This window comes from Taeniopygia guttata, chromosome 31 (assembly GCF_048771995.1).
Source record: "Taeniopygia guttata chromosome 31, bTaeGut7.mat, whole genome shotgun sequence".
Taxonomy (NCBI): Eukaryota; Metazoa; Chordata; class Aves; order Passeriformes; family Estrildidae; genus Taeniopygia; species Taeniopygia guttata.
This window is the reverse complement of record NC_133056.1, coordinates 456851-480050: the sequence shown is the minus strand read 5'-3', so window position 1 is coordinate 480050 and position 23200 is coordinate 456851. Positions and strand designations below refer to the sequence as shown.

Genomic DNA, 23200 nt, shown 5'->3' with positions numbered 1-23200 from the left:
ATAAAAATAAATTTTGGGGATCCCCCCCAAAAAACCAACAGGACCAAACCGACCCCTCCCCAACTTTCTGAGACCCCCAAAACCCAACCAGGACCAAATCTGGTGACCCCAAAAACCCGAATGGTGCCAGCAGGGAAGAACAAAAACCTTTTTATTCCACCCAGACCCCCAAAACCACACCCGGGTCCCTCCTCATCCTCGGGGATTTTGGGGTTCCCTGCAGGTTTTGGGGTTCCTGCAGATTTTTGTGTTTCCTGTGGATTTTGGGGGGTTCCCCGCAGATATTCGGGGGGTTCCCCACAGATTTTTGTGTTTCCTGCAGATTTTAGGGGGATCCCCGCAGGTTTCGGGGTTCCCGTAAATTTTGGGGGGTTCCCTGCAAGTTTTGGGGGTTCCCTGTGGATTTTGGGGGGGTTCCCACAGGTTTTGGGGTTCCCCACAGATTTTTTGGGGGGGGTTCCCACAGGTTTTGGGGTTCCCCACAGATTTTTTGGGTTTCCTGTGGATTTTGGGGAACCCCCACAGATTTTTGTGTTTCCTGTTGATTTTGGGGGGGTTCCTTGCAGGTTTTGGGGTTCCCGCAGATTTTGGGGGGGTTCCCCACAGATTTTTTGGAGTTTCCTGTGGATTTTGGGGGGGTTCCCACAGGTTTTGGGGTTCCCCACAGATTTTTTGGAGTTCCTCACAGATTTTTTGGGGTTCCCCACACAGATTTTTTGGAGTTCCCCACAGATTTTTGTGTTCCCCGCGGATTTTGGGGGGGTCCCAGCGGATTTCGGGGTTCCCCGCAGATTTTGGGGGGGGTCCCCACGGATTTTGGGGGGGTTCCCCACAGATTTTTGTGTTCCCCGTGGATTTTGAGGGGGTCCCCGCGGATTTTGGGGGGGTTCCCCACAGATTTTTGTGTTCCCCACAGATTTTTGTGTTCCCCGCGGATTTTGGGGAGATCCCTGCGGATTTTGGGGAGATCCCCTTGGATTTTGGGGAGATCCCCGTGGATTTTGGGGAGATCCCCTTGGATTTTGGGGGGATCCCCGCGTGTTTTGGGGAGATCCCCGCGGGTTTTGGGGGTTCTGGGGGGGTTTTTTTGGGGTTCAGGCGTGCAGGGCCCTCCAGCGGTCCAGGGGCCCCCGGGCAGGGACGTACTTGACCCCGCAGCCGTCGGGGATCAGCCGCTTCTGCGCCACCATCTCCTCGAAGGCGTCGGCGTTGAACTTGGTGAACCCCCACTTCTTCGAGATGTGGATCTGGGGGGGACCCCAAAAAAAAACCGTCAGGGGGACCCCCAAAATCCCCCCCAGTAAAATTCGGGGGGTCTCCAGGTTCCCCCCCATCCCATTTATTTTAAGGATTTCGGGAATCCAATTGTTAAAAGTTTGGATTTCCACGTTCCCCATCAATTTTGGAGCACCCCATGACCCCCCCAACCACCCCGAAATTTTTGGGGTGCCCTCCAAAACAATTTGGGGGTGCCCAAAGCCTCACAAACCCTCCCAGTCTCCACCACGTTCTCATCCTCCCCTTATCCCGACATCCCCGTAAATTTTGGGGCACTCCCACCCCATCCCAAATTTTTGGGGTGACCCTGCAGGGTCCGAAGTGCCCCCTCGGAAGATTTTTGGGGTGCCCCAGTACCTTCTGGCACCCCAAAAATCCCTCAAAAACCTCACGAACCCTCCCAGTCTCCACCACGTTCTCATCCTCCCCTTACCCTGACATCCCCATAAGTTTTGGGGCACCTCCCACCCCATCCCAGATTTTTGGGGTGCCCCCGAGGACCCTTTTGGGGTGCCCCCGAGGACCCTTTTGGGGTGCCCCCGAGGACCCTTTTGGGGTGCCCCCGAGGACCCTTTTGGGGTGCCTGGTACTTCCTGGTGGCCCAAAACCTCACGGACCCTCCCAGTCTCCACCACGTTCTCATCCCGACATCCCCATAAATTTTGGGGCACCCCAGCACCTCCCACCCCCAAATTTTTGGGGTGCCCCCGAGGACCCTTTTGGGGTGCCCCCCGGGGATTTTGGGGTGCCCCGTGGGGATTTTGGGGTGCCTGGTACTTTCTGGTGGCCCAAAACCTCACGAACCCTCCCAGTCTCCACCACGTTCTCATCCTCCCCTTATCCCGCCATCCCCATAAATTTTGGGGCACCCCGGCACCTCCCACCCCCAAATTTTTGGGGTGACCTTGTAGGGTCTGAGGTGCCCCCTCTGAAGATTTTTGGGGTCCCCGGTACCTTCTGGCGCCCCGGGAACTTGAACTTGGCGCGGCGCAGCGCCTCCACCACGTGCTCCTTGTTCTGCGCCTTGGTGCGGATGGACATGATCACCTGGCCGATGTGCACCCGCGCCACCGTGCCCTGCGGCTTCCCGAAGGCGCCGCGCATGCCCGTCTGCAGCCTGGGGGGAGAGAGACCCCAGACCCAATTCAGTACAGACCCCAGACCCAATTACTGATCCAGTTACAGACCCCAGACCCAATCACAGCCCCGCTCACAGAGCCGTGCCCTGCGGCTTCCCGAAGGCGCCGCGCATGCCGGTCTGCAGCCTGCGGAGACCCCAGACCCAATTAGTGACCCCAGACCCAATTAATGATCCAATTACAGCCCCCAGACCCAATTAGTGACACACACAGGGACCCCAGACCCAATCACAGCCCCAGTCACAGAGCCGTGCCCTGCGGCTTCCCAAAGGCGCCGCGCATGCCCGTCTGCAGCCTGCGGGAACAGAGACCCCAGACCCAATTCATTACAGACCCCAGACCCAATTAGTGACACACACAGGGACCCCAGACCCAATTACAGACCCCAGACCCAATTAGTGATCCAGTACAGACCCCAGACCCAATTCAGTACAGACCCCAGACCCATTTACAGACCGGCCTGGGGACCCCAGACCCAATTACTGACCCCAGCCCCAGTCACAGAGCCCAGACCCATTTACAGACCCCAGACTCAAATTACAGGCCCAGTCACAGAACCGTGCCCTGTGGCATGCCCGTCTGCAGCCTGCGGGATGGAGACCCCAGACCCAATTCAGTACAGACCCCAGACCCAATTACTGACCCCAGACCCATTTACAGACCCCAGACCCAAATTACAGCCCCAGTCACAGAGCTGTGCCCTGCAGCTTGCCCGTCTGCAGCCTGGGGGAACAGGGACCCCAGACCCAATTCATTAGAGACCCCAGACCCAATTCAGTACAGACCCCAGACCCAATTACTGACCCCAGCCCCAGTTACTGACCCAATGAGAGACCCCAGCCCCAGGAAGGATTTTGGTGCCCCCAGGGGGAGTTTGAAGCCCCCAGACCCATCCCAAGGGGGATTTTTGTGCCCCCCAAGATAATTTTGGGATTTTTTGGGGGATTTTTGTCTCCCCCAGGAGGATTTTGGGAATTTTTGGGAATTTTGTCCCCCCGGCCCCTTTGGGTGCCCCCCCAGGAGGTTTTGGTAATTTTGGGGTGATTTTTGGGAATTTTGTCCCCCCAGCCCCTTTGGGTGCCCCCCCAGGAGGATTTTGGTAATTTTGGGGTGATTTTTGGGGTTTTTGTTCCCCAGCCCCTTTGGGTGCCCCCCCAGGGTAATTTTGGGGTGATTTTTGGGGTGATTTTTGGGGTTTTGTCCCCCCAGCCCCTTTGGGTGCCCCCCCAGGGTAATTTTGGGGTGATTTTTGGGAATTTTGTCCCCCCAGCCCCTTTGGGTGCCCCCCCAGGGTAATTTTGGGGTGATTTTTGGGAATTTTGTCCCCCAGTCCCTTTGGGTGCCCCCCCAGGAGGATTTTGGTAATTTTGGGGTGATTTTTGGGGTTTTTGTTCCCCAGCCCCTTTGGGTGCCCCCCCAGGGTAATTTTGGGGTGATTTTTGGGGTTTTTGTCCCCCCAGCCCCTTTGGGTGCCCCCCACGGGGGGGGTCCCTACACAGCCGGGGGGGGAGGGGTCTCTGTGCGCAGCCAGTGCGCGCCGGGCCCCGGGGGGGGCGGGGCACGGCCGGCTTAATTAGCTGCGGTAATTAACGGGTTCATTAGCTGACACTTTCCCTGACCCATCCCTAAACCTTTTCCCCTTTAAAACTTTGGGAACCCCCAGGATTTCGGGTCTCCCCCAGGCCCGGGATTTTGGAGACCCCCTCCCCAAATTTTGGGGTTCCCCTGGGCACTTTGGGGTCCCCCCAAGATTTTGGGGACCCCTCGAGGATTCTGCAAATTTCAGGGACCCCCTGAGACCTCCCAGTCCCCTCCGAATTTCAGACACTTTTCCCTGACCCATCCCCAAAACTTTTCCCCTTTAAAAACTTTGGGAACCCCCCGGATTTTGGAGACCCCCTCCCCAAATTTTGGGGTTCCCCTGGATACTTTGGGGTCCCCCCAGAGATTCTGGGGACCCCCTGAGATCTCCCAGTCCCCTCCAAATTCCAAGACACTTTTCCCCGACCCATCCCCAAAACTTTTCCCCTTTAAAACTTTGGGAACCCCTAAAAACCTCCAGGGACCCCCCAGAATTTTGGGATCCCCCTGGCGATTTCGGGGTTCCTCTGGGCACTTTGGGGTCCCCCCAAGATTTTGGGGACCCCTCGAGGATTCTGGGGTCCCCCTGCAAATTTCAGGACCTCCCAGAACCCCCCGGATTTTGGGTCCCCCCCAGGAGGTTCTGGGGTCTCCCGGGATTTTGGAGACCCTACCCCCAAATTTTGGGGTTCCCCTGGATACTTTGGGGTCCCCCCAAGATTTTGGGGACCCCCGGAGGATTCTGGGGTCCCCCTGCAAATTTCAGGACCTCCCAGTCCCCTCCAAATTTCAGACACTTTTCATGACCCATCCCCAAAACTTTTCCCCTTTAAAACCTTTGGGTCCCCCCCGGATTTCGGGGTTTCCACCAAATTTTGGGGTTCCCCTGGATACTTTGGGGTCCCCCCAAGATTTTGGGGACCCCTCGAGGATTCTGCAAATTTCAGGGACCCCCGAGACCTCCCAGTCCCCTCCGAATTTCAGACACTTTTCCCTGACCCATCCCTTAAACTTTTCACCTTTAAAACTTTGGGAACCCCTAAAAACCCCCAGGGACCCCCCAGAATTTTGGGATCCCCCTGGCGATTTTGGGGTTCCCCCCAAGATTTCAGGGTCCCCCTGGAGATTTGAGGAACCCTTGAGGATTTTGGGGACCCCCTGAAATCTCCAAGTCCTCTCCAAATTTCCCTGACCCATCCCTTACAACTTTTCCCCTTTAAAACTTTGGGAACCCCCCCGGTTCTGGGGTCTCCTGGGATTTTGGAGACCCCCTCCCCAAATTTTGGGGTTCCCCTGGATACTTTGGGGTCCCCCCAAGATTTTGGGGACCCCTCGAGGATTCTGCAAATTTCAGGGACCCCCTGAGACCTCCCAGTCCCCTCCAAATTTCAGACACTTTTCATGACCCATCCCCAAACCTTTTCCCCTTTAAAACCTTTGGGTTCCCCCTGAATTTCGGGGTCCCCCCGGGATTTCGGGGTCCCCCCCAAATTTTGGGGTCCCCCCGGGGTTTTGGGGTGCACACCTGTCGGCGCCGGCGCAGGAGAGCATCTTGTTGATGCGGATGACGTGGAAGGGGTGGAGGCGCACGCGGATGTGGAACCCGTCCTTGCCGCAGCTCTTCACCATGTACTTGTTAGCGCAGATCCGCGCCGCCTCCAGCGCTGGGGGCAAAATTTGGGGAAAATTTGGGCGTTTTAGGTGAAATTTGGGGTTTGCAGGAAAAAATTCGGGGTTTGCAGGAAAAAATTTGGAGTTTCTACGTGAAAATTTGGAGTTTTTACGTGAAAATTCGGAGGTTTTATGTGAAAATTTGGAGTTTTTACGTGAAAATTTGGAGTTTTTATGTGAAAATTTGAGGGCTTTAGGAAAAAATCTGGGGGATTTAGGTGAAAATTGGGAGTTTTTAGGAAAAAATTTCAGGGTTTTAGGGGAAAATTTGGAGCTTGTAAGTAAAAATTTTGGGGTTTTTGGCACCATGAACTTGTTAGTGCAGAGCCGCACCGCCTCCAGGGCTGCAGAGGGAAATTTGGGGAAAATTTGGGGATTTTAGGATAAAATTGAGGTTTTTAGGTGAAAATTTGGAGCTTTTAAGTGAAAATTTGAGGCTTTCACATGAAAATCTGGAGATTTTGGACAAACTTTGGAGTTTTTAGATGAAACTTTGGGGGTTTTAGATGAAGATTTGCGGATTTTAGGGAAGAAATTTGGAGTTGGGAAAAAAGTTTCCCAATCCCCTCCCAAAATCCCGCAACCCCCTCCACAAAATTTCCCAAAACCCTCCCAAAATATTTCCCAAACGCCCCCCAGAAATCCCAAAACCTTCCCCAAAATATTTCCTAAACCCCCCCGCAGAAATCTCCTAAAACTGTCCCAGAAGTCCCCCAAAAATCTCAAAGAATTTACCAAAACCCCCCAAAAAAATTTCCCTAAAATCCCAAAAATCCTCCCCAAAAAAGCCACAAAACCCCTTAAAAATCCCCCCAAAAAATCCCAAACCCACCAAAAACTTCAAAAACATTTCTTAAACCCCCCAAAAAATCCCTTAAACCCCCCCAAAAATCCCCCAAACCCCCCCAGAACCCCCCAAACCTTTAAGGATCTTCCCCAAAAAATTCCCCCAACGCCCCAAACTTTTGAGAACCCCCCAAAAACCCCCAAATCCCCCCCAAAAAGCCCCAAAATTCCGATTTTTACCCTCGGAGCTGAGCTGCTCGTACTCGTCCGACACCATGTGGCCGCACAGGGGGAACTCGTCCACTTTGGCTTTTTTCCGGCCCAGGTCGAAAATTCGGATTTTGGGGTCTGGGGGGATTTTTTGGGGGGGTCAGGGGGGATTTTTGGGGTTTTTTTGGGGGGGTTTTGGGGGATTTTGGGGTCGGGACTCACCGGGGACCCCGCGGCAGAAGCGGGACTTGGGGTAGGGTTTGTTCTTGCAGTAGCGGTAGCTGGGGGGGGAAAAAACCCCAAAAATAACCCAAAAATTGCCCCCAAAATGCCCTAAATACTCCTAAAAACACCCCCAAAAATTGCCCCCAAAATGCCCTAAATACTCCTAAAAACACCCCCAAAAATTGCCCCAAAAATGCCCTAAATACTCCTAAAAACACCCCCAAAAATGCCCTAAATAGCCCTAAAAATATCCCAAAAAAACCCTAAATTATCCCAAAAAAATCCCCTAAATATCCCTAAAAACATACTCAAAAATAACATAAATATCCCTAAAAATAGCCCCTCAAAAATCCCTAAAACCAGCTCCAAACTCCCCTAAATATCCCTAAAAATATTTCCCAAAAAAATCCTAAATTATCCCCAAAAAAATCCCCTAAATATCCCTAAAAACATGCCCAAAAATCCCTTAAATTATCCCCCCAAAAAACCACAAAACCCCCATAAATTATCCCCCAAAAACCCTTTAAATTTTAACCCAATTATTCAATTTTTAACCCCAAACAGTCCCTTTTTAACACCCAAAATTCCACTTTTAACCCGTAAAATTCAATTTTAAACGCCCCCAAAATTCCATCTTAACCCAAATTATTCCATTTTCAACCCAAAGTACTCCATTTTCAATCCCCAAAATTTCTATTTTTAACCCAAATTATTCCATTTTAAGCCCAAATTTTCCCTTTTTACCCCCAAAAATTTTATTTTAAACCCCCAATATTCCCTTTTTACCCCCAGAAACTCCGGGTTTTACCACATAAAATCCTATTTTTAACCCCAAAATTCCCAATTTTACCCCAATTCTCCCCTTCCCCCCCCCCCGCCCCATTTCACCCCCCCAGTGACGTCACGCTCGCCCCGCTGTGACGTCACGGCCTCACCATCGCGCCGGCCGCCGGCCCATGGCGGCTCCGGGACCTGCGGGGGGACAAAGGGACGCGTTGGGGACCCCAAAAATCCCCAAAATGCCGCGAAATGACCCAAATTCCCCAAAATTCCCCCAAAATGCCCCAAACCCCGCCCGGGCCCCGCCGCGCTCCGACCTCGCCGCGCGCCCGAAAGAGGCCGCGGCCGCCTGCGCGCTCCTTTTATACCCCCCGCCACTTCCGGTCCGCCCGCCACTTCCGGCGGCGCTCCGGCCGCCCCGGAGGACTCCCCGAAATGGCGGCCGGGGGGCGATGGCGGCGGCGCTGGCGGGGCTGAGCGGGACCGCGGAGCTGCGGGAGCGGAGGAGGCGGGAGCGGAGCGGGGAGGGCGCGGAGGGGGCGCGGAAAAGGCGCGGAGGGAGCGCGGGGCGGCCATAGAGACGGGAGGAGCCGCTCTGGAGGGCGTGGGGATCATAGAGAGGAGCGGCTCGGCCAATCAGAGCGCGCGGCTGGGGGGAGGCGGCGCATGCGCAGTGATGCCGCTGGCGGCGCGTGTGTGACGTCATCGAACATTATCATTTACATATCCCCGCCCACCAAATAGAATCATCGAATGGGCGTGGCCACGCGAACTCATTTGCATTAAATTTCCATAAATGGGCGGGGCGGAGGATTCAGCTCCTTTTGGGGGGACCCCAAAATTCACAGGGACCCCCCCCCCAAGAGCCCCCCCCCCCCAAATTCCAACCCCCTCCCCAAATATTTTGGGGGGAAACCTCCCAAAAATGGAGGCAAAGCCCCCAAATCCACTGGAGACCCCCCAAAATTACACCCCGCACCCCAAAATCCCCCAAAAAACCCCAAACCTCGCCCAAAATCCTCCAAAGAAACCCGAAACCTCCCCAAAACAACCAAAACTCCCACAAAATCCCCCCAAATTAAACACCCTTGAAACCCCCAAAATCCCCCCAGGACCCCCCCAGAAAATAAAAAACAACCAAAACAAAAATCCCCAAACACCCCCAAATCCCCCAAATTAAACTCCCCACCTCCAAAAAACCCCAAAAAACTCCAAATCCCCCCCAGAATCCCCCTAAAAAACCCTCAAATCCCCAAAAACCCCAAAATCTCCCAAAATAACCCCCCCAAAAAACCCCAAATCCCATCTGAGAAACCCCAAAATCCCCAAAAAATCCCCCAAATCCCCAAATTCCCCAAAAAAACGAAATCCAAGGGAAGCAGGAGAAGTTTTTATTTGGGGGCAGCGCCGGGACCCCCCGGGGGGATAAAAAATTCCAATAAAATAAAAAAAAAGGGAAAAGGGAAAATTGGGGGGGTCCCAAAATTTGGGGTGGTCCCCAAAAATTTGGGGGGGTCGGGAGCTGCTGTGAGGGGGGAGGGGCAGTGGCGGGGCGGGCGTGAGGGGCGTGGGGGGGTCAGAGACCCCCAAAAAACAGGGGGGGACCCCAAAATTGGGGGGTGGGGTCCCAAAATTTTGGGGGAATGGTACCCAAAATTAGGGGGGGGGGAACCCTAAAATTTAGGGAGGATCCTAAAAATGGGGGGGGGGATTTGAAATCACCTGGGGGACCCAAAATCGGGGTGGGGGGGGGACCAAAATTTTTGGGGGGGGGGGGCACCAAAATTTTCGGGATGTTCCCAGATTTTTTTAGGATGTTCCCAAATTTTTGTCACGTCCCCAAAATCGGGGGTGAAAACCCAACCTGGGGGGGAATTTTGGGGATTTTCTACAACTTTTGGGGACTTTGGACCTTTCTGGGGGAGTTTTGATGTTTTTGGGGACTTTGGACCTTTTTGGGGGAGTTTTGATGTTTTTGGGGACTTTTGACCTTTTTTGGGGAGTTTTTAGGATTTTTCCCCCATTTTCAGGACTTTCTGCCCACATTTGGGGATTCCTTTTGACCATTTTCAGGACTTTTTCCCCAGTTTTTGGGGGACTTTTTGGGGAAATTTAACCACTTCTGAGGACTTTTTCCCCATTTTGGGGACATTTTGAGGACTTTTAACCACTTTTTAGTAGTTTTCCCCATTTTTAATACTTTTTTTATGCCTTTCCTCCCATTTTTAGCACTTTCCCCCATTTTGATGCCTTTTCTTTATGACTTTCCTCCGTTTTTATGGTTTTTCCCCCACTTTTTTTGACTTTTCCCCCAATTTTTATGGTTTTTCCCCCACTTTTTTTGACTTTTCCCTCGATTTGACTTTTCCCTCGATTTTTATGGTTTTCCCCCATTTTTTTTGATTTTCCCCCGATTGTTATGGTTTTTCCTCCACTTTTTTGACTTTTCCCCCACTTTTTTTGACTTTTCCCCCGATTTTTATGGTTTTTCCCCCACTTTCTTTGACTTTTCCCTCGATTTTTATGGGTTTTCCCCCAATTTTTATGGTTTTTTCCCCCATGTTTTTTAGATTTTCCCCCGGTTTTTACGGGTTTTTCCCCCAGTTTTTTTTGATTTTCCCCCGTTTCCATGGCGTTTTTTTGCTTTTGCCCCATTTGCAGGAGACTTTTTTGGCTTTTTGGGCGTCTCAGGGCACGCAGAGGCGGAAGGGGCTGTTGGGCACGTGCTGCTCGCCCCACTTGACCACGAGCAGGTACTCGCCGCGCTCGCGCAGCAGGTAGCCCACGTTGTACAGTTGGTTGCCCAAGTGCTTGACCACGATCTCCTCGCAGGGGCTGCGGGGGCCCTGCACCCCCACCAGCAGCATGTTGTTGCCTGGGGGGAAAAAAAATGGGATTTTTGGGGTTTTTTGGGGATTTTTTTGGGATTTTTTGGGATTTTTTTGGGATTTTTATGGCATTTTTGGGGGATTTTTTAAATATTTTTTGGGGATTTTTTTGGGATTTTTTGGGGATTTTTTGGGGGTTTTTTGGATTTTTGGGGGATTTTTTTGGGGATTTTTTGGGGATTTTTTTGGTATTTTTTTGGGATTTTTTTGGGATTTTTTTTGGATTTTTCAAGGATTTTTAGGAGATTTTTTTGATATTTTTTGGATATTTTTTTGGGTTATTTTTGGGGGCATTTTGGGGTCATTTTTGGGGCCATTTCAGGGTTTTTTGGGTCAATTTTGGGGCCATTTTGGGGTGGTTTTGGGGCCCATTTCAGGGGCTTTTGGGGTCATTTCAGGGTTTTTTGGGTTATTTTTGGGGCCATTTTAGGGTCATTTTTGGGGCCACTTTGGGGTCATTTTTGGGCCCATTTCAGGTTTTTTTGGGTCAATTTTGGGGCCATTTTGGGGTGGTTTTGGGGCCATTTTTGGGGCCATTTTGGGGTGTTTTTGGGGCCACTCTGGGGTCATTTTTGGGGCCATTCCAGCTGAGTTGGGGGCACCCACCGGCCTTGCTGCAGTCCACGGTGAAGGAATTCTTCTGGCCCACGAAGCCCTTGGTGAGCCCCAGGCCTTTGGCCACCACCTTGGAGGCGTCCGAGAATTTGGGGGGTCCCGGGGGGGCCCCGGCGGGGGCGGGGGCGGGGGCGGGACCCCCGTGGCCCCCCGAGTCCACCAGCACCGAGGAGCTCTCGCGGAGGCTGTGGCTGCTCACCAGGCGTGGCCCTAAAACGGGGGAAAAAACCCCAAATTCAGGGCTTGGAACCCCAAAAAATCACAGCGGGGCAAGGGTGGAAGTTTGGGGGTTGAAAGGGTAAAAAATCAGGGGGGGAAGGTGAAAAATTGGGGTGGAACCCCAAAAAATCAGGGGTGGACACCAAGAGCAGGGGTGAACCACAAATGCCCGAGTTCCTCCCAAAATGCCCCAAACCCCTCCCAAAATCCCCTCCAAATCCACTCCCCCACACCCCAATCCCCCTCTAAAACCCCTCAAATGCCCCCAAAATCCTTTTAACCACCCCCAAATCCCATTTAAACCCCCCAAATCCTATTAAATCCCCCAAATCCCCTTTAAACCCCCCCAAACCCCATTTAAACCCCCCCAAATCACCTTTAAACCACCTTTAACTCCCCCAAATCCTATTAAATCCCCCCAATCCCCTTTAAACCCCCCCAAATCCCATTTAAACCCCTCCAAATCCCCTTTAAACTACACAAACCCCCTTCAAACCCCCCCAAATCCCCTTTAAACCACCTTTAACCCCCCCCCAAATCTATTAAATCCCCCCAATCCCCTTTAAACCCCCCCAAACCCCATTTAAATATCCCCAAGCCCCATTTAAAGCCCCCCCAAATCCCCTTTAAACTACACAAACCCCCTTCAAAGCCCCCCAAATCCTCGTGAACCCCCTTTAAACCCCCCAAACCCCCCAAATCCCCTTTAAACCCCCCCAAATCCCCTTTAAACCCCCCCAAATCCCCTTTACACCCCCCAAAATCCCCTTTACACCCTCCAAAATTCCCTTTAAACCCCATTTAAACCCCCCCAAATCCCATTTAACCCCCCCAAATCCCCTTTAAACCCCCTCAAATCCCCTTTACACCCCCCAAAATCCCCTTTAAACCCCATTTCAACCCCCCCAAATCCCCTTTAAACCCCCCCAAATCCCCTTTACACCCCCCCAAATCCCCTTTAAACCCCATTTAAACCCCCCCAAACCCCCCTGAGCCCCCCTGCCCAGCACTCACCGGTGATCTTGGCCTTGAAGGGGCTCCCCACGATGTGGTGGGGCCCCCCGAATTTGATGGCGATGAGGTAACTGCCGGGGGCCATGGGGGTGTAGCTGACCCGGAAGCCCTCGGGGCACTCGTGGCACTCCATGGTCACCTTGGAGGGGCCCTCGATGGTCACGGCCAGAGCGCCCGGGCCCGCCTTGGACGTGTTCACCACGAACTCGGCCGGGGAGCCTGAGGGACACCCCGAAACCCACGGGAGCCTCATTGAGAAATCCCAAATTCCATGGGATCCTCACTGAGAAACCCCCAACTCCATGGGAACCTCATTGAGAAACCCCAAATTCCATGGGGTTCATCCAGACCCCATTGAGAAACCCCAAATTCCATGGGAACCTTCATTGAGAACCCCCCAGTTCCATGGGAGCGTCATTGAGAAACCCCAAATTCCATGGGAGCCTCATTGAGAACCCCCAAATTCCATGGGAACCTCATTGAGAAACCCCAAATTCTATGGGAACCTCATTGAGAACCCCAAATTCCATGGGAACCTCATTGAGAACCCCCCAATTCCATGGGAATCTTCATTGAGAACCCCCCAGTTCCATGGGAACCTCATTGAGAATCCCCCAATTTCATGGGAACCTCATTGAGAAACCCCAAATTCCATGGGAATCTCATTGAGAAACCCCAAATTCCCAATGGGGTTCATCCAGACCCCACTGAGAAACCCCAAATTCCATGGGAACCTCATTGAGAACCCCCCAGTTCCATGGGAACCTCATTGAGAACCCCCCAATTCCATGGGAACCTCATTGAGAACCCCCCAATTCCAGGGGAACCTTCATTGAGAAACCCCAAATTCCATGGAGGGGAAGATTTGAACCCCAAATTTCATAGAAGGAGTTTGGACCCCACTGAGAACCCCCAAATTCCATAGGATTCATCCAGACCCCACTGAGAAACCCCAAATTCCACAGAAGGAGGAGGTTAGACTCCAAGAAGAACCCCCAAATTCCATGGAAGGAGGTTGGACCCCACTGAGAAACCCCAAATTCCATTGAAGGAGGGGTTTGAACCCCACTTTCTGTGGGGAGGGGGGTTCAGACTTCAATGAGAACCCCCAAATTCTGATTTTTTTCCCAAATTTCCCATTTTTTCCCCCAAAATTCCGTACCTGTGGTGCCGCCCTCCAGGCCAGGCCCGTAGGCCGAGACCAGGCCTGGATCCCTCCCAGATTCCCATTTTTTTCCCAAAAATTCCCATTTTTTCCCCAAAATTCCACATCTGTTCTGCCCCCCCACACTGCCTCATCCCCTAAATTCCCATTTTTTCCCAAAATTTCCTATTTTTTCCCCCAAAATTCCGTACCTGTAGTGCCGCCCTCCAGGCCAGGCCCATAGGCCGAGACCAGGCCCGGATCCCTCCCAAATTCCCATTTTTTTCCCAAAAATTCTCATTTTTTCCCCAAAATTCCACATCTGTTCTGCCCCCCCACACTGCCTCATCCCCTAAATTCCCATTTTTTTCCCCAAATTTCCCATTTTTTCCCCCAAAATTCCGTACCTGTGGTGCCACCCTCCAGGCCGGGCCTGTAGGCCGAGACCAGGCCCGGATCCCTCACAAATTCCCATTTTTTCCCCAGAAATTCCCATTTTTTCCCCCAAATTCACAGCACCTGTAGTGCCCCCAGCCCCATAACCTCCCCAACTTTGATTTTTTCCCCAAAATTCCCATTTTTTCCCCCAAAATTCCGTACCTGTGGTGCCGCCCTCCAGGCCAGGCCCGTAGGCCGAGACCAGGCCCGGATCCCTCCCAAATTCCCATTTTTTCCCCAGAAATTCCCATTTTTTCCCCCAAATTCCTGGTACCTGTAGTGCCCCCAGCCCCATAACCTCCCAAACTTTGATTTTTTCCCCAAAATTCCCATTTTTTCCCCCAAAATTCCGTACCTGTGGTGCCGCCCTCCAGGCCGGGCCCGTAGGCCGAGACCAGGCCCGGATCCCCGGCCTGGCCTGGCTCCCCCACCCGGACCTTGAAGGGGCTCCCGGGGATGTGGGAGCCCTCGAACTTCACGTCGATGGAGTAGACGCCGTTCTCCCGCGGGATGAAGCGCACGGCGTATTTGTCTGGGGAAAGGGAGCCCAAAATCGTCACAGAGACCCCAAAATCATCCCCGAAACTCCAGAAATCCCAAATTCCCACGGGATGAAGCGCTCGGCGTATTTGTCTGGGGAAAGGGAGCCCAAAATTGTCACAGAGACCCCAAAATCATCCCCAAAACTCCAGAAATCCCAAATTCCTGTGGGTGCATTTGTCTGGGGAAAGGGATTCCAAAATGATCCCTGAGATCCCAAAATCATCCCTGAAATTCCAGAAATCCCAAATTCCCACGGGATGAAGCGCACGGCGTATTTGCCTGGGAAAAGGGAGCCCAAAATTGTCACAGAGACCCCAAAATTGTCCCTGAGACCCCAAAATTAACGCTGAAACTCCAGAAATCCCAAATTCCTGTGGGTGCATTTGTCTGGGGAAATGGATTCCAAAATTGTCCCTGAGACCCCAAAATTGTCACTGAGACCCCCAAACCATCCCTGAACCCCCATTTTTATGGGAACAGGGCAGAATTTTGGGGAAGAATATGCCGATTTTGGGGTGAAATTTGCTGATTTTGCTGATTTTTGTAGGAAAGCCCCATTTTTGGGGGGATTTTTGGGGTGCAGCCACAGGTATTGGGGTGTCCCCCACCTGGGGTGACCCCAGAGCCGTGACACCATCCCAGGGTGTGGAAATGGGGCAGATTTTGGGATGGAATTTGCTAATTTTGGGGCAGAATTTGCCGATTTTGGGCTAGAATTTGTGGAATTTTGTAGGAACGCCCCATTTTGGGGGGGATTTTTGGGGTGAACCCCAGGTTTTGGGGTGTCCCTCACCTGGGGTGACCTCGGAGATGTGGCACCACCCAGGGGGTGGAAAAGAGGTGAATTCTGAGGTGGGATTTGCTGATTTTGGGGCAGAATTTTCCGATTTTGGGGTGGAATTTGCTGATTTTTGTAGGAACACCCCATTTTGGGGAAGATTTTTGGGGTGAACTCCACATTTTGGGGTGTCCCTCACCTGGGGTGACCTCGACGATGTGGCACCACCCAAGGGGTGGGAACTGGGCAGATTCTGGGGTGAGATTTGCCAATTTTGAGGCGGAATTTGGCGATTTTGGGCTAAAATTTGCAGATTTTTGTAGGAAGGCCCCGTTTTTTGGGGGATTTTTGGGGTGAACTCCACATTTTGGGGTGTCCCTCACCTGGGGTGACCTCGGAGATGTGGCACTCCTCCACGGCCCCCGAGGGGCTGTGCACTTTGGCGTCCAGGGCCCCCCGGGCCCCGTTGAGGCTGACGGCGAACGAGGCGGGCTGGTGAACCTTCAGCCCCGACTCCTGGGGGGACACGGGTCAGACACCCCAAAAAACCCCAAAAAACCCCAAAAAACCCCAAAAAACCCCCAAAAAAACCCCAAAAAACCCAAAAAACCCCAAAAAAACCCAAAAACGGGGCTGGGACCCCCAAAAAACCCGGGGAAATCCCCCCCACCCCAACCCAAATTTGGGGAATTGGGGAAATGGTGGAGGAAATGGGGAAAAAAGGCAAAGAAAGAGGAAAAAAAGAAGAAAAAAGAAAAAAAAATCAACAAAAAAAAAAAAAAGAATCTGAAATAAAGAGAAAAAAAAGAATGAAAACGCAAAGGAAATCATAAAGGAAACGCCCAAAATGCAAAAGGAGCACAAAGGGAAAAGGCAAGAAAAAAATCCCAAAGAAATCTCCCAAAGAAAGGGAAAAAAGCAACAAAAAACCAAAAAAACAACCCTAAAGAAGTCCCCAAAACCCAAAAGAACCCCGAAGAAAGGGAAAAAAATTAAAAAAACAAAGAAAAGACAAAGAAAGAGATAAAAACTAAAAAATCCCAAAGAACCCCCCCAAAAAAAACCCTAAAGAGAAAGAACAACCAAAAAACCCACCCCAAAAAACCCCTAAAAAACCACAAAATAAACCTCAAAAAACCCCAAAGAAACAAAACAAAAAAACCCTCCCAAAAACAACCCCACAAAAAACCCAAAATAAACCCCCAAAAAAACCAAAACCAACCCAAAGCCTCCCAAAATAAAGGAATAAAATCCCAAAAACCCCTGAAAAAACCTCCCCAAAAATGCCCCAAGAAACCCAAAAGAAACCCCATAAAAACAAAAAAAAACCAACTTTAAAAAACCCAAAAAACCTAAAAAAAACCACAAAGAAACCCCAAAAAACAAGAAAAACCCAAAATAACCCCTCACAAAAAAACCCAAAAATATTCCCACCCCCTCCCCAAAAAATCTCCCAAAAAGGAAAAAAAACTCCCCCCAAAAAAACATAAATCCCCAAAAATCCCCCAAAAAAGCCCAAAAAAATCCCAAAAAAAGCTCAAAAAATCCCCAAAAAAGCTCAAAAAATCCCCCAAAAAGCCAAAAAATCCCCCCAAAAATCCCCAAAAAAACCCCAAAATCACAGCCTTGACCCAAATCTGGGCAATTTTGGGGTCCCCAAGAAACCAAACCCCAAAATTTTGGGGTGGGAGAAGTTCCAAGTTTGTTCAGGTGGGACCCCCAAATTTTCACCCCAAAATTGCCCAAAGCCGTAAAAAAACCCCCAAAAATTCGGTTTGGGGAGGGGAGAGCCCAAAATCCTCCCCCCAAAAATCCCAGGGAGGGTTTGGACACCCCCAAATTCCCACCCCAAATATTTTGAGGTGAAAGAACCCCCCCAAAAAAAAAACTCACCCCAAAAATTTTGGGAGGGTTGAAAAATCCCGAATTCCCACCCCAAATATCTTTGGGTAGGAGAACCCCCCAAAAAACTCACCCCAAAAATTTTGGAGGGGTTGGAAAATCCCAAAACCTCATCCCAAAAATTTTGGGGGGGTTGGAAAATCCCAAAACCTCATCCCAAAAATTTTGGGGGGGTTGGAAAATCCCAAAACCTCATCCCAAAAATTTTGGGGGGGTTGGAAAATCCCAAATTCCCACCCCAAAAATTTCGGGTGGGAGAACCCCCATAAAACCTCCCCCCAAAAATTTTTGGGGGGTTGGAAAATCCCAAAACCCCAAAAATATTTTTTTGGGGGGAATTTTTTAGAAAACCCCAAATCCTGCCCTTAAAACCCCCTGGGGGAGCCCCAAACCCCAAAATCCCAAATTTTTTTTGGGATTCCCCCAAAATATCCCAATTTGGGGGTGGGGTTTGAGGGTCCCCAAAGGGGTGGGGGGAGATTTTGGGGTCCCCCCCAGACCCCACTTACCTTGGGGGGCAGGGGGGGGTAACGGGAGCCAGCGGCGGCCCCGGCCCCGATTTTGGGGTTTTTTTGGGGATTTTTGGGGCCGCTGGGTCCCGTTACCCCCCCGGCCCCCCCCTGTTCAAAGCCTTTATCAGAGACACGAGAGAGACCCCGGGACCCCCGGCCGGGGGGGCTGGGCCAGCGCAGGGACCCCCAAAACTGGCTGGAAATTCCTGAGCTGGGGTTGAAACCCTCAATTCTGATTAAAAAACCCTAAATTCTGCTTCAAACCTCCTAAAATCTGACTAAAAACCCCTAAATTCTGCTTAAAAACCTCCTAAAATCTGACTAAAACCCCTAAATTCTGCTTAAAAGCCTCGTAAAATCTGATTAAAACCCCTAAATTCTGCTTAAAAGCCTCCTAAAATCTGACTAAAAGCCCTAAATTCTGCTTAAAAGCCTCGTAAAATCTGATTAAAACCCCTAAATTCTGCTTCAAATCTCCTAAAATCTGCCTAAAAACCCTAAATTCTGCTTCAAATCTCCTAAAATCTGATTAAACTCCTAAATTCTGCTTCAAACCTCCTAAAACCTGCCTAAAACCCCTAAATTCTGCTTCAAATCTCCTAAAATCTGATTAAAACCTCTAAATTCTGCTTCAAATCTCCTAAAATCTGACTAAAAACCCAAAATTCTGCTTTAAAGCCTCGTAAAATCTGATTAAAACCCCTAAATTCTGCTTAAAAGCCTCGTAAAATCTGCCTAAAAACCCCTAAATTCTGCTTAAAAGCCTCGTAAAATCTGATTAAACTCCTAAATTCTGCTTCAAAACCCTCAAAATCGGCTTCAAAACATCCAAAAATCTGCTTAAAACCCATAAATTCTGCTAAAACCCCCTAAATTCTGCTTTTAAAAAGCCAAAAATCTGCTTAAAAACTTCCTAAATTCTGCTAAAAATCCCCAAATTCTGCTAAAAACCTCCTAAATTCTGCTTTAAAAGCCCTAAATTCTGTCTAAAACCCCTCAAAACCTGCTTCAAAACCCCAAAAACTGCCCCTACAAACCCCAAAATCTGCCCCTACAAACCCCAAAACCTCCTATAAACCCCAAATCTTCCCCTAAAAACCCCAAAACTTCCCCTAAAACCCCCAAACTTCACTACAGACCCCAAAATCTGCTCCTAAAAACCCCAAAACTGCCCCTACAGACCCCAAATCTTCCCCTACAAACCCCAAATCTTCCCCTATAAACCCCAAAACTTCACTATAGACCCCAAAACTTCAATACAGACCCCAAAAACTTCCCCTAAAACCCCAAATCTTCCCCTAAAACCCCCAAACCTTCTCTACAGACCTCAAAACTTCCCCTAAAAACCCCAAATCTTCCCCTATAAACCCCAAATCTTCCCCTATAAACCCCAAAACTGCCCCTACAGACCCCAAATCTTCCCCTACAAACCCAAACCAAACCCTACAAATCCCCGTGGGGGCTGCGCTGGCCGGGCCCCGCCGTGGCTCGGGGGGTTTCTGTGGTGTTTTTTTGGGGTTTTTTTGGGGTTTTTGGGGTCTCCAGGTGCCTCACCTGAAGGCTAGAAACAGTCAGGCGCCGCGCGGCGTCGCTGGGAGCCGCCGCCGTCACCACGAAGGGGCTCTCGGGGATGTGCTCGTCATTGAACTTCACCGACACCTCGTAGTCACCTGTGAGGGGTGCGGGGTTAGGGCAAAAATCCCAAAAATCCCATCCCAAAAACCCCAAAAATCCCAAAAATCCCACCCCAAAAACCCCAAAAATCCCCTAAAACTCAGCTTTGTCCCCTTCCTGTCCCCTCTCTCAGGGCTGTGCTCATCGTTGAATTCACTGACACCTCGTGGTCACCTGAGAGGGTTTGGGATAAGGGGAGGGGGTCTGACCCCAAAAATCCTAAAAATTCCATCCCAAAAATCCTAAAAATCCCAAAAATCCCACCCCAAAAACTCCTGAGACTCAGCTTTGTCCCCTCCCTGTCCCCTCTCTCGGGAATGTGCTCATTGTTGAATTCACCGACACCTCGTGGTCACCTGAGAGGGGTTTGGGGTCAGGGCAAGGGGTGTGACCTCAAAAATCCTAAAAATTCCATCCCAAAAACCCCAAAAATCCCAAAAATCCCATCCCAAAACCCCCAAAAATGGCTCTTTTGGCACTAAAACTCAGCTTTGTCCCCTCCCTGTCCCCTCTCTCGGGGATTTGCTCGTCGTTGAACTTCACCAACACCTCGTAGTCACCTGCGAGGGGTGCGGGGTCAGGGCAAAAATCCCAAAAATCCCAAAAATCCCACCCCAAAAATCCTAAAAATCCCAAAAATCCCACCCCAAAAACTCCTGAGACTCAAGTTTGTCCCCTCCCTGTCCCCTCTCTCGGGGATGTGCTCGTCGTTGAACTTCACCGACACCTCGTAGTCACCTGAGAGGGTTTGGGGTCAGGGCAAAAATCCCAAAAATCCCATCCCAAAAACCCCAAAAATCCCAAAAATTCCATCCCAAAAAGCCCAAAAATCCCAAAAATCCCACCCCAAAAATCCTAAAAATACCCTAAAACTCAGATTTGTCCCCTCCCTGTCCCCTCTCTTGGGGATTTGATCGTTGAACTTCACCGACACCTCGTGGTCACCTGAGAGGGGTTTGGGGTCAGGGCAAGGGGTGTGACCCCAAAAATCCTAAAAATTCCATCCCAAAAAGCCCAAAAATCCCAAAAATCCCATCCCAAAAACCCCAAAAATCTCCTAAAACTCAGCTTTGTCCCCTCCCTGTCCCCTCTCTCGGGGATGTGCTCGTCGTTGAACTTCACCGACACCTCGTAGTCACCTGCGAGGGTTTGGGGTCAGGGCAGGGGTGTGACCCCAAAAATCCTAAAAATTCCATCCCAAAAATCCTAAAAACCCCAAAAATCCCACCCCAAAAACTCCTGAGACTCAGCTTTGTCCCCTCCCTGTCCCCTCTCTCGGGGATGTGCTCGTCGTTGAATTCACTGACACCTCGTAGTCACCTGAGAGGGGTTTGGGATAAGGGGAGGGGGTCTGACCCCAAAAATCCTAAAAATTCCATCCCAAAAATCCTAAACATCCCAAAAATCCCACCCCAAAAACTCCTGAGACTCAAGTTTGTCCCCTCCCTGTCCCCTCTCTCAGGGCTGTGCTCATTGTTGAATTCACCGACACCTCGTGGTCACCTGAGAGGGGTTTGGGGTCAGGGCAAGGGGTGTGACCTCAAAAATCCTAAAAATTCCATCCCAAAAACCCCAAAAATCCCAAAAATCCCACCCCAAAAATCCTAAAAATCCCAAAAATCCCACCCCAAAAACTCCTGAGACTCAAGTTTGTCCCCTCCCTGTCCCCTCTCTTGGGGATGTGCTCATCATTGAACTTCACCGACACCTCGTAGTCACCTGAGAGGGTTTGGGGTCAGGGCAAGGGGTGTGACCCCAAAAATCCCAAAAATTCCATCCCAAAAACCCCAAAAATCCCCTAAAACTCAGCTTTGTCCCCTCCCTGTCCCCTCTCTCAGGGATGTGCTCATCGTTGAACTTCACCGACACCTCGTGGTCACCTGAGAGGGGTTTGGGGTCAGGGCAGGGGTGTGACCCCAAAAATCCTAAAAATTCCATCTCAAAAATCCCCCAATCCCCAAAAATCAAACCCCCAAAACTCAGATTTGTTCCCTCTCTCGGGGATTTGCTCATCGTTGAACTTCACTGACACCTCATGGTCACCTGAGAGGGTTTGGGATAAGGGGAGGGGGTCTGACCCCAAAAACCCCATCCTAAAAACCCCAAAAACGTCACCCCAAAATCCCCAAAATCCCCAAAATCCCCAAAAACCCCAAAAATGGCTCATCTGGCACTAAAACTTGGCTCTGTCCCCTCCCTGTCCCCTCTCTCGGGGCTGGTTTGTTCTTGAACTTCACCGGCACCTGTGACCCCAAAAACCCCAAATCCCATTAAAAACCCCAAATCCCATAAAAACCTGAATCCCTATAAAAACCCCATAAAAACCCCTAAACTGCCCCAAAACCCCAAACCCCATAAAAAGCCCCTAAAACCCCAAATCCCATAAAAACCCCAAATCCCATAAAAACCCCACAAAACCCCCAAACCGCCCCAAAACCCCAAACCCCATAAAAACCCGAATCCCTATAAAAACCCACAAAACCCCCAAACTGCCCTAAAACCTCAAACCCCATAAAAACTCTGTAAAACCCCAAACCCCATAAAAAGCCCCTAAAACCCCAAATCCCATACAAACCCCAAATCCCATAAAAACCCCAAATCCAATACAACCCCCAAACCCCTTAAATCCCCACAAAACCTCACAAAAACCCTATAAAACCCCATAAAACCCCACAGAACCACCTTAAAACCCCCCAAAACCCCAAACCCCACAAAAGCCCCACAAAAAAACCCCAAAAAAGCCCCAAAACCGACCGGGCTCCTGCACCACGTAGGAGACCCCGCAGGATCCGTCCTTGTGGTCCTCGAAGGCGATCTCGGCCTTGCTGGGACCCTCGACGGCGATGGAGAGACCCCCAGCGCCGGCCTCGCGCGTCCAGATGCTGAACTCGGCTGGGGAGGGGGAAAAGAGGGGTCAGGGAACCCCAAAATCCTAAAAACCACCCCAAAACCAGCCCCAAAACCCCATAAACCACCCCAAATACAGACAAACCCCATAAATTCCCCTATAAAGGACACAGAGACCCCCGGCGCCGGCCCCGCATGTCCAGATGCTGAACTCGGCTGGGGAGGGCAAAACGGGGGGTCAGGGCACCCCAAAATCCTAAAATTTTTGGGGTGCTCACTGGGGCTCCCCCCCCATTTCGGGGTCTCCCCCAATTTCAGGGTTCCCATCCCAATTTTCCTGATTTTGGGGTGCTCACCGGGGCTGCCCCCCATTGTCACTGTCCCCCCCATCCCAATTTCAGGGTGCTCACCGGGGCTGCCCCCCAATTTTCACTGTCCCCCCCATTTTCAGTGTCCCCCCATCCCGATTTCGGGGTCCCCATCCCGATTTCAGGGTGCTCACCAGGGCTGCCCCCCAATTTCAGTCTCACCCCCAATTTTGGGGTACCCCATCCCATTTTCAGTGTCCCCAATCCCATTTTCGGGGTGCTCACCGGGGCTGCCCCCCATTTTCAGTGTCCCCCATCCCGATTTTGGGGCGCTCACCGGGGCTGCCCCCCAATTTCAATCTCCCCCCCATTTTCAGTGTCCCCCACCCCAATTTCAGTCCCCCAGTCCCATTTTCGGGGTGCTCACCGGGGCTGCCCCCCATTGTCACTGTCCCCCACCCCATTTTCGGGGTCCCCATCCCAATTTTCCCGATTTCGGGGTGCTCACCGGGGCTGCCCCCCAATCCCAATCCCGATTTCGGGGTGCTCACCGGGGCTGCCCCCCCACATTCACTGTCCCCCATCCCAATTTTGGGGTCCCCAATCCCGATTTCGGGGTGCTCACCGGGGCTGCCCCCCATTGTCACT

General features: G+C 51.2%; 2 protein-coding genes, 1 long non-coding RNA gene and 1 other non-coding gene across 7 annotated transcripts in view; all 4 read right to left on the bottom strand.

The window, feature by feature from the left end:
• Positions 1 to 886: 886 nt before the first annotated feature.
• Positions 887 to 8095, bottom strand: LOC121468456 (large ribosomal subunit protein uL16). Its single transcript, XM_072920387.1, has 8 exons — positions 7988 to 8095; positions 7826 to 7862; positions 6888 to 6946; positions 6696 to 6803; positions 5524 to 5662; positions 2233 to 2395; positions 1059 to 1247; positions 887 to 995 (listed from the first exon to the last, which is right to left on the bottom strand). Exons 2-7 carry the CDS (start codon positions 7846 to 7848, stop codon positions 1095 to 1097), a joined length of 645 nt encoding a protein of 214 aa, XP_072776488.1. The 5' UTR covers positions 7849 to 7862; positions 7988 to 8095; the 3' UTR covers positions 887 to 995; positions 1059 to 1094.
• Positions 3784 to 5460, bottom strand: LOC140681085 (uncharacterized). Its single transcript, XR_012052324.1, has 3 exons — positions 5367 to 5460; positions 4959 to 5163; positions 3784 to 4385 (listed from the first exon to the last, which is right to left on the bottom strand). It is a non-coding gene; the product is annotated as an uncharacterized lncRNA (long non-coding RNA).
• On the bottom strand, positions 3864 to 4000 carry LOC121468476 (small nucleolar RNA SNORA70). Its single transcript, XR_005978432.2, has one exon. It is a non-coding gene; the product is annotated as a small nucleolar RNA SNORA70 (small nucleolar RNA).
• Positions 8096 to 10260: 2165 nt separating the features above from the next.
• The window catches only part of FLNA (filamin A), a 71964-nt gene continuing 59024 nt past the window's right edge, over positions 10261 to 23200 (bottom strand). For all 4 annotated transcript variants that reach the window (XM_072920384.1, XM_072920383.1, XM_072920385.1 and 1 more), the window contains 7 exons: positions 22152 to 22289; positions 19278 to 19393; positions 15693 to 15825; positions 14344 to 14520; positions 12407 to 12625; positions 11165 to 11383; positions 10261 to 10545 (listed from right to left, as the gene is read on the bottom strand). In XM_072920384.1, the coding sequence (XP_072776485.1) occupies positions 10358 to 10545; positions 11165 to 11383; positions 12407 to 12625; positions 14344 to 14520; positions 15693 to 15825; positions 19278 to 19393; positions 22152 to 22289 (1190 nt within the window). In that variant the 3' untranslated portion in view covers positions 10261 to 10357. The remainder of the gene's footprint in view (positions 10546 to 11164; positions 11384 to 12406; positions 12626 to 14343; positions 14521 to 15692; positions 15826 to 19277; positions 19394 to 22151; positions 22290 to 23200) is intronic.